Source organism: Pleurodeles waltl, chromosome 11, assembly GCF_031143425.1.
Source record: "Pleurodeles waltl isolate 20211129_DDA chromosome 11, aPleWal1.hap1.20221129, whole genome shotgun sequence".
Taxonomy (NCBI): domain Eukaryota; kingdom Metazoa; phylum Chordata; class Amphibia; order Caudata; family Salamandridae; genus Pleurodeles; species Pleurodeles waltl.
Genome location: NC_090450.1, coordinates 925,359,451 through 925,378,251, shown reverse-complemented (window position 1 = coordinate 925,378,251; position 18,801 = coordinate 925,359,451). Strand labels below are relative to the sequence as shown.

The 18,801-nt window shown below is 44.4% G+C and overlaps 1 protein-coding gene across 4 annotated transcripts in view; it reads left to right on the top strand.

Annotated features, from left to right (window-relative positions):
* The window catches only part of MPHOSPH9 (M-phase phosphoprotein 9), a 311,640-nt gene extending 293,635 nt beyond the window's left edge, over nt 1–18,005 (top strand). For all 4 annotated transcript variants that reach the window (XM_069214980.1, XM_069214979.1, XM_069214981.1 and 1 more), the window contains exons 23-24: nt 5,741–5,809; nt 16,718–18,005. In XM_069214980.1, the coding sequence (XP_069071081.1) occupies nt 5,741–5,809; nt 16,718–16,819 (171 nt within the window). In that variant the 3' untranslated portion in view covers nt 16,820–18,005. The remainder of the gene's footprint in view (nt 1–5,740; nt 5,810–16,717) is intronic.
* The last annotated feature ends 796 nt before the right edge of the window (nt 18,006–18,801 follow it).

Genomic DNA, 18,801 nt, shown 5'->3' with positions numbered 1-18,801 from the left:
GCTCTGCTAACCAGAACCTCAGTGGTTATGCTCTCTCATTACTTTCAAATTGTCACTAACAGGCTAGTGACCAATTTTACCAATTTACATTGGCTTACTGGAACACCCTTATAATTCCCTAGTATATGGTACTGAGGTACCCAGGGTATTGGGGTTCCAGGAGATCCCTAGGGGCTGCAGCATTTCTTTTGCCACCCATAGGGAGCTCTGACAATTCTTACACAGGCCTGCCACTGCAGCCTGAGTGAAATAACGTCCACGTTATTTCACAGCCATTTTACACTGCACTTAAGTAACTTATAAGTCACCTATATGTCTAACCTTTACCTGGTAAAGGTTAGGTGCAAAGTTACTTAGTGTGAGGGCACCCTGGCACTAGCCAAGGTGCCCCCACATTGTTCAGAGCCAATTCCCTGAACTTTGTGAGTGCGGGGACACCATTACACGCGTGCACTACATATAGGTCACTACCTATATGTAGCTTCACCATGGTAACTCCGAATATGGCCATGTAACATGTCTATGATCATGGAATTGCCCCCTCTATGCCATCCTGGCATAGTTGGCACAATCCCATGATCCCAGTGGTCTGTAGCACAGACCCTGGTACTGCCAAACTGCCCTTCCTGGGGTTTCACTGCAGCTGCTGCTGCTGCCAACCCCTCAGACAGGCATCTGCCCTCCTGGGGTCCAGCCAGGCCTGGCCCAGGATGGCAGAACAAAGAACTTCCTCTGAGAGAGGGTGTGACACCCTCTCCCTTTGGAAAATGGTGTGAAGGCAGGGGAGGAGTAGCCTCCCCCAGCCTCTGGAAATGCTTTGTTGGGCACAGAGGTGCCCAATTCTGCATAAGCCAGTCTACACCGGTTCAGGGACCCCTTAGCCCCTGCTCTGGCGCGAAACTGGACAAAGGAAAGGGGAGTGACCACTCCCCTGACCTGCACCTCCCCTGGGAGGTGTCCAGAGCTCCTCCAGTGTGCTCCAGACCTCTGCCATCTTGGAAACAGAGGTGCTGCTGGCACACTGGACTGCTCTGAGTGGCCAGTGCCACCAGGTGACGTCAGAGACTCCTGCTGATAGGCTCCTTCAGGTGTTAGTAGCCTATCCTCTCTCCTAGGTAGCCAAACCCTCTTTTCTGGCTATTTAGGGTCTCTGTCTCTGGGGAAACTTTAGATAACGAATGCAAGAGCTCATCAGAGTTCCTCTGCATCTCCCTCTTCACCTTCTGATAAGGAAACGACCGCTGACCGCGCTGGAAGCCTGCAAACCTGCAACATAGTAGCAAAGACGACTACTGCAACTCTGTAACGCTGATCCTGCCGCCTTCTCGACTGTTTTCCTGCTTGTGCATGCTGTGGGGGTAGCCTGCCTCCTCTCTGCACCAGAAGCTCCGAAGAAATCTCCCGTGGGTCGACGGAATCTTCCCCCTGCAACAGCAGGCACCAAAAAGCTGCATTACCGGTCCCTTGGTTCTCCTCTCAGCACGACGAGCGAGGTCCCTCGAATCCAGCGACTCTGTCCAAGTGACCCCCACAGTCCAGTGACTCTTCAGTCCAAGTTTGGTGGAGGTAAGTCCTTGCCTCACCTCGCTGGGCTGCATTGCTGGGAACCGCGACTTTGCAAGGTACTCCGGCCCCTGTGCACTTCCGGCGGAAATCCTTTGTGCACAGCCAAGCCTGGGTCCACGGCACTCTAACCTGCATTGCACGACTTTCTAAGTTGGTCTCCGGCGACGTGGGACTCCTTTGTGCAACTTCGGCGAGCACCGTTTCACGCATCCTCGTAGTGCCTGTTTCTGGCACTTCTCCGGGTGCTACCTGCTTCAGTGAGGGCTCTTTGTCTTGCTCGACGTCCCCTCTCTCTTCAGGTCCAATTTGCGACCTCCTGGTCCCTCCTGGGCCCCAGCAGCGTCTAAAAACGCCAAACGCACGATTTGCGTGTAGCAAGGCTTGTTGGCGTCCATCCGGCGGGAAAACACTTCTGCACGACTCTCCAAGGCGTGGGGGATCCATCCTCCAAAGGGGAAGTCTCTAGCCCTTGTCGTTCCTGCAGTATTCACAGTTCTTCAGCCTAGTAAGAGCTTCTTTGCACCAACAGCTGGCATTTCTTGGGCATCTGCCCATCTCCGACTTGCTTGTGACTTTTGGACTTGGTCCCCTTGTTCCACAGGTACCCTCAGTCAGGAATCCATCGTTGTTGCATTGCTGATTTGTGTTTTCCTTGCATTTTCCCTCTATCACGACTTCTCTGTCTTTAGGGGAACTTTAGTGCGCTTTGCACTCACTTTTCAGGGTCTTGGGGAGGGTTATTTTGCTAACTCTCACTATTTTCTAATAGTCCCAGCGACCCTCTACAAGGTCACATAGGTTTGGGGTCCATTCGTGGTTCGCATTCCACTTTTGGAGTATATGGTTTGTGTTGCCCCTATCCCTATGTTTCCCCATTGCATCCTATTGTAACTATACATTGTTTGCACTGTTTTCTAAGACTATACTGCATATTTTTGCTATTGTGTATATATATCTTGTGTATATTTCCTATCCTCTCACTGAGGGTACACTCTAAGATACTTTGGCATATTGTCATAAAAATAAAGTACCTTTATTTTTAGTATAACTGTGTATTGTGTTTTCTTATGATATTGTGCATATGACACTAGGTGGTACTGTAGTAGCTTCACACGTCTCCTAGTTCAGCCTAAGCTGCTCTGCTAAGCTACCATTATCTATCAGCCTAAGCTGCTAGACACCCTATACACTAATAAGGGATAACTGGGCCTGGTGCAAGGTGCAGGTACCCCTTGGTACTCACTACAAGCCAGTCCAGCCTCCTACAGTCACTCATTAAGAAGTCATCCTGTTATTACAACAAGGCAACTTCATGGCCACACTCGACCTCAAGGATGCCTATTATCATATTCCTATTCACCTAGCACACCACAGGTATCTAAGGTTTGTATTAAACAGTCAGCATTACCAGATCAAAGAGCTGCCCTTCAGTCACTATCACATCCCGTGTTTTTATCAAATGTCTCGCATAGTATCTTGTCACCTGCACAGACAAAACATACATGTCTTTCCATACCTAGATGACTGGCTCATCAAAAGCGTGGCTCATCAAAAGTGTTACCAACACATTCAGGTCACCGTAAACCTATTTCATGAACTATGCTTTACAATCAATGCTTTAAAATCCCACCTCAAGCCCCTTCAGATCCGACCTTACCTAGAAGCAGTTCTCAACTCAGAACTAGGAATAGCTTACCCAAATACTGTCAGGAAACAATCCTTCCAGGCACTCATCCCCGAGTTTTATCCAGGTCAGCAGTTAACGGTAAGGACACTTTAGTGTCTACTCTGTGATGGCTTCATGTATAGCCATAGTACCTCAAGCCAGACTATACATGCGGCCATTGCAGGAGTGCTTAGCGCACCACTGGATTCAAGTTCTAAAGTTCGAGAACAGCCGGGCCCAAGTCATCTTGGAGACCCCAGACTGGGCCAGGTGAGTGTGGTACCCGGAGCATGAGCATCTGTCTTCCAATGAGGCTGCTGCTTTAGGAGGACCTTCTGTCCTAGATACATGGCAGGGTCCCCCATCTGAATCTATACAGTTTACACTTCACACGTGGAAATTGAGCAGCCTTAATTGATTGCCTTCAGTGTGCCGACTGAGAAGGTGGATGTCATTCTAACTGCTAGTCGCCCTTCCCCAGAATCCATTTACGGCTGTCACTGAGACAAATTTGTCACCTGGTGAGGTACCCAGAATACAAACCTCCGTACAGGCAAAGATGGTGGATGTCTTTAATTTCTTTTGTCTTTAACTATGCAAGGCCTTGCATTTGGCACTTTAAAGGGTTATTTGTCAGCTCTTTTGGCTTTTCGGTTTGCCAGACCAACAGTTCTTGCTCAAATTACCTGTTGTGCTGAGAGTTCTTAAAGATTTGTCACACGTTCCCTATGAAGCTTTTTGAGATGCCATATTAGAACGAGTCTTGACTTTCCTCATGTATACACTCTTTGAGCAGATGCATAGCTGCTTACTGCATCTCCTGACCTTGAAAAATGTCTTCCTCATTGTGATTACATTAGCATATCACCTGAGTGCAAATGCCCTACATCACATGTTTTCATAGACAGGTTAGTACCTAGATTGATGACTACCTTCTGTGTTGGGCAATCTATCGCTCTACCAGCACTTTTTGCTCACCCACCTCTCTCTAAGAAGAGGAGAGCCTGCACCTCAAAAGGGCTTTAAGCTTTTACATAGAATGTACCAAGGATAATTGAGTGGACAATTAGCTTTTTGTGGGGTTGTTTATAACAAAGAAATAGTACACTGTGCAGAAGAGGACCTTATTGAGGCGGATAGTCCTGTGAAATATGATCTGCTAAGCAGCCCCCCATTCTATCAGGGCCAAAGGTGCTACCACAGCTTTGGCACTTTGGGTATGTGTGTAACATCTGCCAGGCTGTGACGTGAGTGTCAGTGCATATGCTGATGAGCACTATTGCCTTGACCACCTGGTCTGGCAGGAAGGACACTTTTTGCCTGCTCACTTCTAATAGACTTTCTGGTCTGAGTCCTCGCCACACACATTTGGGAGGTACTGTTTTGGTATCTATTTTAAGGTGAGGAATCTATGCTTAGAGGTATTAAGAAGGACAAGTTACTTACCTTTGCTAACTCTTTCTGGTGTATACTTTATCGAACCACAGATTTGTGAGTACCTTTACACCTTCATGTCCTGTGAAGTGGACTCTGTTTAACACCTAAAAAGGTCCCATGCTAGGTCTAAACACACTGTATCCAACAATTGTTTACACTCCACGTCTGAGGGCGTGGAACAGGAAGACAGCAAACTGAGGTCAGCATACAGGGGTGGTGCTTATATACGGTTCAGCTCCATAACTTCTGGGGTTGTATGGAGCCAATAGGAAGTCTCATGATGCCATCTTGGCATGTGGGGACACTGTTATGAAAATTCTCTGGTTCCAGTCTTATTGTTCATATATATCATATATACAGTCTGTATTATCATTTAATGATGCTTATTGGCAGACTGCATTTTATATATCAGTGGATCTTGAATTAAGCCGAGAGCAACATACTGCTTTACATTGAGACATTTGGGTACAAGAAGTGGCAAGGGGTGATTTAGGTTTGTGTATATGGGTGGAAAAGATGGGGATAAAGGAGCTCTTAATCATCATGGGCAATAGGTTGAAGGTGGCCCTTATTGGTTTATTTGATGTCCTTCAGGCAGTTGTAATTCCTCTTTCCTGAACTCTAGGAGTGATAGGATAAGTTTAATGTGTCTGGGTTTTGGTCCATGTTCTGGGTAGATCCGATCATTTTTCTAGATTGTTGTGATGTTGTAACATTGGTTGATGACTTTTAAATAGCTTCATTCTACAGTTCTCTAATGCCACTACAGTGCACACTAGTGGGCGGAGTTTCACCACCTATATTCAGTGTCTCCATTTTCTGTGGTCTGGGTGAGAAGCCCAGAGAAGGATACACAATTTATGAAGACAAAACCACAGTATCATCCCCCAACAGAGCCACCTCAAGCATACTCTTGTTATCTATGTTAACAGTGCAAAACTTTTAGTGGAAAATGCTTGATCGTTTAACAGTAATGGTACTGTTTGTTCTTTTGGTTGTAAAATGGTGTTTCTTATTTTGATGTATAAAATATTTAAATGTGTTAACTGCATAATATTTTTGTTTACGCAGATTGAGGCTGCATTAAGTCGGATCCCAGGTTCTCGAGGAAGATTAACTCTGCAAGCCAAATACAACAAGGTGACAAATGTGTCTGTATTTTCTTAATATTTGGGTGGGCTAAGTATGCAAATATCACTTGCCAGGTACTTGTTAACATTTCACACTCTCCTGGTTTTTCATGACTACTCTCTTGTAAATAGCCAACACAGAAACTATAATGCAGAACAAGCATTTCAGTTGGCTTTTGTCAACTGCTGTGCATCAACTGCAGTTATCAGGCAAGGTATAACAGGGCTGCAGCCTCCTTTCACTCTTTCCCAGGGGTCTCCACAGGACTTGGAAAAGGGTAATAATTAATGCTATTATCTCCACTTTTCCCTGGATCTCTACAAGCACAAGGGAAGCAGAGGTGAGGGTAATACACTTACAACACTTTGCTGCACCTTCTTCTGCTTCCTCTTAATCTCCAGACACCGAAAGAAACTGGGAAGGAAGAGATGATACACCCCTTACTCCTTGTTCCTCCCCCTGCTTCCTGTGAACCTGTAAGGATCTGAAAAAGTGGGACAATGGTGCCCACTCACTCACGCTACTGTTACAAAGCTGCTGCTAAGCGTGGTGGCTACTCCACCGCTCTGAAAGATCGCGAGTAAGGAATTGGGAAGCTGTTAGATATAGATTATGAGAAATACAGGGGAGGAGAGCAAGCACATAGTATGCATACTTTAGGAGTGATGGGAGGTCACAGAGGTAGGATGAGGGGCAGCAGGCCCTGTATCATTTCTGTGGTATGTGCCGGTAAGAAGGAAACCCAAGAAAGGATACATTCTCTTGTAGGTGGAGCAGAGAGTAAAGGCCACCTTTACATTTTAATATGAATGAGTGAGGTGGGAATGCTGAGAGAACTGAAAGGTCGGGACGGGCCACATTTTTTATGTGCATATTTGTGACTCCGAGGCGGCACAGCTAACTGATGTCAAGGCCACAGCCAACACCCAGAATACCTTCAACGTCAAGACCACCTCCATCCACACTAAAAAGACGCTCTCAGTTGACTTCAAGACCATATTCTGTTTCTCTGTCATAGAGCCATGCAGCGGATTGGCTCGGTCACCTTAGAAGGAGAAGACTACCAAACCTGTCAGACTCTTGAGTACTCCAGGACATATTCACCTACCAGAGATGTAAGGCCTGTGGTCAGTCTGTCTCCTGCTCCAACACCTTAAAGGTCTGTTTCTCTGTGATTCTAAGCATCGCCTCCAGCTACTCGGATCTCTCTAAGGCCACCACAGAGGCCGTAGTCACCAGTGCCACCTAAGTATATTCAGAGGGACATGTACTAGGTCAAGTTCTCCAAGAAGATCTTGCGCTCCTTCAAGGCACCATAGATGTCATAGTGGCAGATCAAGTTCCAGCAAGTTCTTTAGATGGTGTGATCACTCTCTCAATTTTATCACACACCTCGGACTGCTCTTCCATCAGGGACTACTCTTTGCCCTTTTCGAACTCCCCTTCGCAAGAATATCACTGATGGTGACCTTAATATTTTCAATAAATTATTAATAAGGGGAGCTGCTAAACTTAGCATTCCTATCTCAACTCCTGTCACCACTACATCAGTAAAGTTTGAAACCACATTACATGACATCATCAAGACTCTTTTTGCACTTGTTTCCGGGTCTTTTGGAACCTGCAATGCAGGTATTTGTAGCCCCAACCTCTTTGAAGATTGCCCCTATCAGGCTGTTGAAGTAATATAAAGCCCTGGATCAAGACCGTATCTTTCTAAGATCTGTTCCTCCTCCTAACTCTGATATCATCTCTCCGGCTAAGAATTCTTATGTCTTTGCACCTTATGGACTGTTTAACCAGATAAGGAGAGCAAATGGATGGATTCTGGATAGAGAAAAATGTGCGGCACAGCTGCCATGAGCATGAAAACTACAAGTGCTACTGCCATGCCGCTGTGATAGATCCCTTTGTTTCTCTACAAAGATTTGCAGGGAATCTACTGAGAACCTACAAGGACGAGCCAGATTTTCGGGAAATCCTCCAGGAAGGAAGGTAGGTGTCCACCAAATTTATAAGTGCTGCAGCAGATGCCTCAGATCTGTGGCTATTGCTACAGGATTTGCCTTAGATGCAGTGTCTGATTGAGGTTTAAAGGATTAAAGTCAGAAGCCCAACAAATAATTCTTAGCTTACCATTTTCAGGTAATTTCCTCTTTGTATCTCTTGCAGATTTTGAATTGACTACTTCACTCCTCTCTGTTAGTCACACCAGTCAGGAGAAGTATTTCTAAGCATCTACAAGAGTAGCAGAATATAAGAAAGGATAAGTGGGTCTTGAATATTGTACAAAATGAATATTCTGTCTAGTTCAAGTCTCCTACCATACCACCAAAGAAATTTTTCCATCATCGTCAAGACTTTGTTAGAAAGAATGTGAACACTTCACTTTTAAAAAATGTGGTGGAGGAAGTGCCTTCTTACTAAAAAGGAGCAAGAATGTTTACCTGAGGAAGTATTCCCTGGTAGCCCGACGCAGGTTGCCTTCAAGACACTCCAGGTCCCGATCCTAAGGAGGGTCTCAGGCTCATTTGTGGAGTTGTTCTAGGCACTAGTCATCAAGTTCAAAGTTGTCGGGTAAGTCCCACAAGAAGTCCAAAAAAATCTAAGCAGTTGAAGCACTCTTCGACTTCACTACACTGTTCAAAACATCAAATGCAGCGCAATAACGTCACTCTAGGCCTGCTCCCATTCTGAGCCTGCCTGAGGGTCCAAAGTGCACCTCCCTTACTTTCCAAGAGTCAGAGCAACCCCCATCCAACTCAGAGAGTTTTATGGGACATTTTTGTGCGGGCTGACACCTCTCCAGTGTCTTAGGATCCCATGGTTTTGTCCGGTTTCCCCCGTCAATTTCTACTGGCGGGTCCTCTACACCTGTCAGGCCCGCTGGATCCAGTTCAGAACAGCTCCTATCACGTGACCATTCTTGGAGACTGTTCAGTGATGTTGTTCCTGACACTGTCAATGCCCCACAGCTCCATACCTGACTCCAACACAGAGCCGGATCTGCGTCGCCTGAGGTTAACTATGGCACCGTCCAGAACACAACCTTATGAATAGGATGCAGGGCCTGTGTTTTTTGACAGGCCTAGGGAGGAGTATGATTGGTGAGGATCTGTGCATCCTTATGGTTACACCAAGCCCCTTGACGATGCTGAAAACAACTGGTATGAGGAACTACCAGATGCCAATGGTCTGGGCACCTCCCCTAGTCCCTTCCTCCATGGCCACACTAGGAGGAGACACCAGGCCAGTGTCTCCTCCTAGTGTGGCCAAGGAGAAAGGGACTTCCTTTGCTATAGTGGTGAAAAGGGCAGCTGAGGTCCTGGACCTTTACGGTGCCTTCGGTGGCTGTCAAGACAAATGCCTTGATTGAGGTGATTTAATTGGGAGTCACCCCCACAGAACCACTCCTCCCTTTTAACAAAGCCCTCACTGACATCCTGCTCGGAACCTGGGTCGAGCCCTGCACAGGAGCACCTGTGCACAATACAATTGCCTGCTGCCATCACCCTACTCCTGGGAACCCAGTTTTCCTCACCCAGCACCTTGCTCCGAGGGAGTCTGGTTGTCTTGGCCTCCACATGCAAGGTCAACCCTGGCACATTCCCTTCCACACCACTGGATAGGAAATTCAAGAGGCTAGACAGCTTTGGCAAGAGGATGTTCTCTTCTGCCAGCTTTACACTGCAGTCAGTGAACTGTGTGTGCCATTTGAACTGATGCACCCACACGGTTGGGATTCAGTTGTGGAGGTGCTGCCCATTGTCTCTGAGGATATCCGATCCATACTGACACAAACATTTGCTGATGGCAGAGATGCAGCAAAGTTCACCTTTTGCTGCTGGCTGGATACGACCGACTTGCTAGGTAGAGTGATTCCATCATCGGCGTCACTCAGACGCCACACCTGATTAAGGTCTACTGGCTTATTTAGGGATGTCCACACATCCCTTATGGAAATGCCCTTCAGTGACACCAGCCTTTTCGGTGACAAAGCATATTCAGAGCTGGAGCGTTTAAAGAACAGCTGGGTTACTGCCAGGTCATTGTCCTCTCTATGGCCCCACACCAATCCCATTCTGCCTTTCCCTCCTTCTGTGGCTACAGTACCCCTTTGCTGCCACATCCTCAAACCCCCTTTAGTTTGCTCGTGTTCGATCAAGGGCAACCACTCAACAGCAGGATTCAACACCACCTGCTCCACTGGCATACCATAACATTGGACAAGTTGTTCAGCAGGGTTACTCCAGTCCCTTGTTAGTTACTCTGCAGTCAATGCCACCATTTTCAGACTGGCTGATGGAGGTCCTCCTCTCTTTGCACTGCCAGAACGTCCAGCATCCTGTGGTCAAAGCAGCCATCAAGAGGGTGCCGACATCCGAAGTAGGTTGCGTTTGTTATTCTCCGCTACTTTTTGGTGCCCAAGAAGGATGGAGGCCACTGCCCTATTTTAGACCTGCACCCTCTCAATTTCTTCCTGGAGGAGAAGTTAAAGGCACTCATGAAAGCTTAGGTTCTGTCTGACCGTGGAGACCAGATGGCAGTGCTGGACTTGCAGGGCGCCTCCTTCCATATTCCCATCCTGCCTGCCCACAGATGTTACCTGTGGTTCACAGTGGGCCTCGAGCATTATAGGTTTGCGGTTGCGCCCCTTGAGTGTTCACCAAGGTGATGGTGGTTTCAGCACACCTGTGGTCGGGGTTCCAGTCCTCCCCTACCTCGACAATTGGTTGTTGAAGGCAGGCTCAGCCTAGACAGTCGTCTCCCATCAGTAAACTTAGGCAGATCTACTGCATTCCCTGAGGTTCACTATAAACATGCTGAAGTCACACCTGACTCCTCATTGGAGCTGTTCTGGATAAGGTGTAGTTTCAGCCCTATCCTTAACAGCGAGCCAAGGATATCCAGACTATGATTCCGATGTTTTAGCCCCTGTCCTGGATTTCTGTGAGACTGACTCTGAAGCTACAGGGTCTTATGGCCTCCTGCATCCTGCTGACAACATATGCCTTTTGACATATGCGGGATCTGCAGTGGGACCTGAAGTCCCAGAGGGCACAACATCAGGGGAATCTCCCTGACCTGGTCCAGATATTGGTGGGTACTGCAAAAGACGTGCAGTGGTGGCTAATAAAACGCAATTTCATCAGCGGCAGACCCCTCTCATTTCCCTACCTAGAGATGACTGTAAGAACATGTGCATCACTCCTGGGCTAGAGAGGCCGTCTGGGGAAGGTAGAGATGAGAGGACTAAGGTTGAGTTTCAGCTCCACATTAACCTGTTGGAATTGAGAGAGATCCAATTGTCTTTCAAAGCTTTCATTGGCTTTCAAAGCCTTTCTTCCCTCCATCAAGGGAAACCTAGTTCAGGTGTTCATGGACAACACCACCTCCATGTAGTATTGGAACAAGCAGGGCTGGATGGCGTTGTGCACTCTGTCAAGAAGCCTTGCGCTTCTGGACATGGCTGGAACATCCGGCCATTTTTCTGGTGGTTCAACATCTGGTAGGCTCTTTGAACTGAACGCCAGAGTGGGCAAACTCAACTGGTTATGCCTACTGGATCCCGAATGGCAGCTCCATCTAGAGGGCTCTTCAGAGATTGTACCAACAATGAGCGGCACATCACCATAAATCACATACTTTACCATGAATTCAAATTTAATACTCTTTATTCGTCCTCCAAGTTCTTTTCAACTTTGTTTTCAACTTGTGTCCAAATTGTCCATATATTCCATGTTTACACCATTTTCCTAGTCATCCATTTTGTTTACAACTTTATCCCAGTCCTTCATGTTCCAATCCTTTACTACTTTATCATAGTCATCCAATTTGTTCACAACCTTGTTCCGATCACTTTGTCCCAGTCAACATGTGTTTCGTCTAGGGTGTACCCTCTGACTTCATAAGGACTTTCTACAATAGACAAAACTCAATAAGTGTTATATCACAAACCAATATTTTCCCTTACTAAAATCACCACCAAACTGTGTAATTAAATTGTAAATAAAAATAAAAAAATTACTTCGTGGAAACCATAAATTGAGATCATAATTTACATTGACCCTCACAGAATCCCATAACCACTATAATGACCCTTTAAGCATATAGTTACAAATCTTCTCATCTTCACATTGAATTCACCAGTTTAAGAAGCCCGGGAAAACATACCTTATCTTATGTGTGAATACAGTTCACAAAGTCTTTCATCCACATTCTAACCTCCTTATTCTGAGGTACATTCTGAAGTGTTGGCTACATATTTAGTCGAATATCCATCTAAAAAATTGTATACATTCAGTGTATTATTATTATAATCATAGTTCTCCACTAAATTCTACATGTTGCTTTTTATAACGCTTAACTAACTTATATTGTCTCCCATTAATCTTCAGAGATTGGGATGAACCTTGAGTAGATCTATTTGCCACCGCTGATTACACGTACTGTCTGCACTCTCTGCGTACTGGAGTTCCCAGGGCGACTCACTTGGAGAAGCATTGGTGCTCAGGCCTCCTGTACACCTTCCTGCTGATGCCACTCCTTCCCAGATTTCTCAAGAAGATCAGGAATAATTGGGCCCAAGTCATTCTCCTGGCTTTAGATTGAGCACAAAGAGTATGGTGTGGTATTCGAACTCCTGAGCATGAGCATCGGCCCTCCAATCAGGCTGCCTCTTCAGGAGGATCTACTGTTGCAGTAGCAAGGCAGGGACTTGCACCAGAACCTGCTCACGCTCCACCTTTATGCATGGAGATTGAGGGGATGAAGTTTACAATTTTTGACCCCCTCTAGAATTATGTGATATTCTGCTAGCCAGGTGCCCCTCAGCCAAGACACTATACACTTGCAGTTGGGACGAATTTGTGGCTTGGTGTGCTTCCAAAAATGTTGATCTCCTTTCTGCACCCTTGTCAGAGGTTTTATTGTTTTTTTTCTAAAGTTACCCTGGCAGGGCTTTGGTCAGAGCACTGTTAAAGTGTACCTTTCAGCCCTATCAGCATTCTTGTTCCAGTCACCTCTTGTGACCCGTTTTTCTAAAAGGACAGCAACCTGTGTTCCCTCCAAAACCCTTCATCCTGCCACAGTGGGACCTGAACCTAGTTTTGACCTTCATTATGTGCTCGTCATTTAAGCCCTTGCACAATTGTGATCTGTGTCTATGGACTTTAAAGACAGACTTTCTATTGGCCATTACATCAGCCAGGAGGCTTAGTGAACTGCATGCACTTTCTGTACCTCCTTCTTACACAACATTTTTCCCAGACAGACTGATTTTGAGAACATGTGCCTCTTCCTTGTCAAAAGTGTTAACACCTTTTCAAGTGAGCTCGACCATCACATTGCCTACATTCTTCGGTCCATCTCATCCTTCCAAGGAGAAGGAGAGTCTCCACCACCAGGACCCAAAAGAGCATTGTCATTCTACTTTCATCGTACCAGAGAGTTTCGGGTGGACGATCAACTCTTCATTGGGTTCGTCAGGGCAAAAAAAGTGAAGGTCGTGCAGAAACTGACATTCTCATGATCAATTGTACTCTGCATTAAAATCTTTTATGTGCTTGCCAAGAAGGAACTTCCTGAGGACTTACAGGCTCATTCAGAGCCTAGACTACAACCATTGCTTTTGCTCACGGAGACCCTGTCCTGGACATCTATCCGGCAGTAATGTTGGTATCTCAACAAACATTTACCAAGCACTACTGCCTGGGCAGTCAGGTCCATTGTGATAGACACTTTGCTTGTTCTGTCCTCCTGGACTTCCTGGTCTAAATCTGTTTGCAGACGCATCCCCAGAGAGTTATTGCTTGGGTATCTAGTCCAAGGTGAGTAATCTGCGGCTAGAAGTCTCTATCAGATGAACAAGTTACTTACGTTCCGTACTCTTTATCATGGAGAGACTTTGTCTAACCGCAGATGCCTTACCTAACCCTTCTCATCCTCCCCATCCTTGGAATGGACTTCTCCATATAGGGAACCCTTATGAGGTCCTTAGTGTCTGCACACGTCACTTCTGGCGCGGATGACACAGCTGATGCAGACCCGATCAATGCCACCTACTGGCATGCAGAGGTACTGCTTGAAAGGTTTTTGAATCCAGTCTGATGTCTGGGGAATATTCTAGGGTAAGGAATCTGTGACTAAATAGTCTTTACCAGATAAGGCGTTACCAAAGGTAAGTAACTCCTTCATTATAGCAATGACTGGAAAAACAGTGGATCCAGAAAACAGGAAGTTGGAGGAACAAGTTAACATTATCCCAAGAAGCAGTCCAATCATTTCCTTGGTGATTTCAAGCTACCATCCTCCTGAAAAGGGTTCCTTTTTATCAAGTTTTCCATAGAAGATCACAGTGACAGATGCATCACTACTAGGTTGGGGTGCTCACACGGCCATCTACGGATAAATGGAATATGATCAGAGAGAGGGAAATTCTACCACATCAGCTTGTTGAAGTTTAGGGCTGTCCATCTAGCTCTTAAATTATTCTTCCCATAATTCAGAATCACAGTCTTTTTGTTCAAATATGCAATGCAGCCACAATGTATTATCTGAAAAAGCAGGGTACCATTCCTGCCACCATTATCCCTGGAATCTCAAACCATTTGGAAATGGCTGTTGACAACAGGCCTGTCTAATATAGCTGCCCACCTACTAGGGACTCAAACCACATAAGCGAGTAGTCTAAGTTGACTAATACAAGAAAACCACGCCTGGATCCTCAACAAAGAAGCACTACAAAGTGTCTGCAAAGAACAAGGTTAATCCACAAATAGATCTATTTGCAGGCGCAAACCACACAAAAGTGTCTAAACCTTGCCTCAAGAAAATTATCACCCAGGCTCCAACATTTCTCCAAGCCTCCCTTTCCCCCGGGCCCATACTGATTTAAACTGTATTGATCAAGTTCTGACATTTCAGAACAATAATTATTTTTGCAGCCCGCAATGGCTGTGGTAGTGATGGTTTACAGATCTTCTTTGCCTATCATAGACTACACATGAAGCTTCTATGCAGAATGGACCTTCTCTACAAGTTGAGGGGCCAGATCCCTCATTCCAACCCAACCTGAAATCTTGAAATCTTGCAGTATGGACATTTAGACCTCCCTCAGGACTGTATTGACATTTTGAAAGAGGTAAAGAAGACCTTCCACTAGAACATAATATGCATTAAAGTGGAAGAGGTTCTATATCTGGCATATACTGACTATCTATCTGTTAGATGCGAAGAGTAGGTGGCTATTCCATTTCTTTTGCATCTAGTAAGGGACACCTTGCAGCAATTACTACATATAGGAAATCTCCCTCACATGCCTTTTGTCCTCAAAATACCAGTAGTGAAGAATTTCTTAAAGGGGATCAAGATGGTTTTCCATCGCATTAGAAGCCCTTTTCCTTTTGTGAGAACTGAATATTGTACTTTCAAAATGGATGGGTCCTCTGTTAGAACCTATGCACAAGGTGACTCTGCAGTGTTAATTATGTATGACAGTTTTTCCAATAGCTTTTACTGAGTTGAAATGAGAACCCATCCTGCCTTTCTTTTAAAGATAGAGTCAGATTTTCTTGTGAATCAAACCATTTCCTTGCCAGCCTTCTTTGCAAACCTTTCCAATCCAGCGCAAAGTGCTCTCCTCACTCTGGATATCAAAAGAGTGCTGAAATTCTGTTTAGAGAAAACCGAATAGATTAGAGCAAGTGACTGTTTATTAGTAAACTGTGGCCTGTGAAGGACTGGTCTTTCCACTTCAAAGCAGTCTCTCCCTAAATAGATAGTTTCTTGCATAACATTCTGTTACCGGTTAGTGAATAATCCTTTCCCTAATAAACCTAAGTAGACAGTCTCACAGTGGATTTGATGATTCAAGAAAAGCACAAAACCTGCTCCGGGCCTTCTCTGATAGTTAAGTTCTCCCGGGGGTGTATTATCGAAGAAGCTTTGGGGGCACAGGAGGTGTTTGTGCCTGCTTTTGCGCCCTCTGGGCACTTTAGCGTAGCAGAAGACAGCAGATACTTGTGTGGTCCCTTCTGTAATACAGATAGAGCTAGTGCAGTCTTAAGGCAGCATTCCCACATTTGCATCGGGGCTTGTCTCCCTGCATAGAAGGGAATCCTTATGAAGCAAAAACAGCGTGCACCCAGACAAGTGCCCTTTAAAAGGGAGGTAAAGGGGGCACTGTGAGACCGCTGCACATCCCCCTGCTGGCTAATGCAGCTACTCACTGCACCCACCTATAGGGGGATTGTAGCCCCGTTTTATGATATCAGGTAACTAATGCACTGTACCCAGTAATGGGACAGGCTCACATCTGCAGCGGGAACAGTACAATTGCTGTTATATGGTGTACTGTCCTGTTCGGCTGACGCAGACTTCGAAGTGGGCTGTGGCAGAGTGTGAGAGTGCCCCATATACATAATACGGCTTGTGCGTTAATCTGCCATTAATTGAGAATATCACCTGAACAAATGCGAGAAAGCAAATATGGATTGTTTTCAAATATTTTTTGCCACATACAAAAAATAATCTTGCCTAAGCAAAGTGGAAAATTACTTTTCCGCTTCACCATGCTCCATAGTTGCAGCAGAGCCATAGGCCAGAATATTCTTAGTTTCTTTTGACTTCCAAACAATTCCTTGCCCAGGTGTTATGCTGTGTGCATATGTACATCGCCAGACACACTTCTCATGCCATTGTAGTGCGTTCTCTGCGTAGCTTCCATCTTATGCAGTTCTGGGGGGGCATCAATTGGACACTATTGTAAATGTGTTTTTTGTATTTTATGCTCCAAACTAAATGAAATGCATATGAATTCCCAACAATGCACAGCTTGCACATATGTATAACTAAACAAATGCACTAGATAAACTGTGCATTTGACTATTTAGCAAAATCATTTTTTTCTCGTTTTAGGAGGCATTAGAGGATCGTTTGGAAAAGATTAACCGTGAATTGGGCTCCATTCGCATGACACTAAAGAAGTTTCACGTGCTACGAACCTCTGCAAATATTTGAATATTATCTGTATTCAATTCTAATATTTGTTATTGCACTAATGTACAGTAATGCACTGATGAAATGAAACATTTTTTTTACTTTTTTGTAATAATTTCAGATCAAGATATTCTGTGAAATTTATATTTTATACTTGAACAAAAGCCAACAAATATTTTAAGCTTATTTTTGTTACTATAGTTTTGGACCAGTCTGTAAAATGTGTATTTTAATGCTTTTAATAACTGTTTATATATACATACCATGCATACAATTTCTATTTATGTTGAAGCCAAGGAACTAAAGAAATGTCAATATATTGTAGGCAAATATTATTAAATGATGTCTGTATCTTCCTTTGTTTCACTTTGCTGTTAAGCCACCCTTAGTTGTAATTAGATGATGTTAGGTTTCTGTAGAAAAACTGTATGTGCAGTAACAACATTTAGGACATGTTTAAACGTGTTTTTCTGTCGCCCTTGTGATTATGCCATCTTTCGTTTTTTTCTGAGGTTAATATTTTGTATTTACTGTTAGTTGGAGGAGCAGCAGTTCAAATACCTTGAAATGTTTGAGCAATAATGACAAAAAGGAAAGGAATTTGCTGGTAGGTGGTGCAGAGGTGGATGAGATGCAAACGAAGCTGGTTCTAACAATAAATGCACAGTTTATAGCTCATTATTATATAAACTATAAACAATAAGTGTTTTAAATATAGATTGTTGTTGATACTTGTTTTAACTGCAGGGTTAAGCTCGATTCTCTGCCATTTACTAGGCTTCTGGCCTTTGTAATGCATATTCTTTTCTCCATTTACATGGACCTTACCACTTATTTTTATCATTTTCATGTTTTTTTGTTATAGTTGCTTCTTGGCAAAGTACTGTTTTCTGTTACACAGCTATGCGAGAAGCAAACAATCTGTACCCATGGGAGGAAACGTTGGTTGCCTGACCTTACAAGGGGATTTTAGGAATCTGGGATCAGATGTAGCAAAGGGTTTTACCCCTTTGTGTCTATGGGAAAATGTGTTCGTACATATGGCCCCTGGTTCTTGCAGCCAGTGTGGATCAAAGCTGAAAAGGGAAAAGTTACTTGTAATCCCAATGTAATCCAGTGGAAAGCAGACTGCACAAGACCCCTCAAACACATTTTTTGGAAATATTTTTGTTTTCCCTTTATTACAATAAATAGAAATCATGCTCAATGCAGCATCTGTGTCATTTTTCCATTTAGGTGAAATACAAAATAAATAGTGCATGTGTCTGAGAACACCACTTCAAACAAACAGTGTAGTAGTAAAAAGGAAAAAAACTGAAAATGATCCCTGAAGTGGACAACACTATACCATAACATACATTTACCCTGCTCCTTTAAGAACCAGGGAAGGCTGTACTATTCTATCATTCCTAGAAGGGGTGTCAGTTTGTGTTTTTTTGGAGCAGTTCAAGTCTATTGGCTACAAAGTGGGGAGGTACCCAGGACATTTATCAATTCAGATAGAAAACCTGTCAATAAGACCTCGGAATAAAACTAAATAACTTTTTCTTTTTTACCATTGCATTCTGTATGATATACTTAAAATGTAGAGTGGGTTATGCTAACTTTATCAGTCTTTGAATCTGAATCCAGAGAGTAGTGTTTAGAAAGGTATGGACTGATAAAACAGCCTTATGAATTAACTGATGCCTTTCTCGTCAGAGAATCCGTAGCTGCCTTCTGTCTTGTAGAATTGGCTCTCCGCTTATGAGGTAATTACCTTTTTCCATAACTACTATCGATGCAAGAAACAAACCTAGTCAAGGGTCTGTTTATAGTAGGCCTTGTCTTTTCGAACAACTTCATAATTTACAGAGAACTGTTTGACCTTGCAAATCTCTTTGGTTTGATATAAAAACTAACATGCGCCACATTATCATTCATGGTATGTAACAACCTTTCCGCTGGAGAAGTAGGATTTGGGGAAACGTTAAGGACAATTAGAACATTGGAATTCTGGGGGC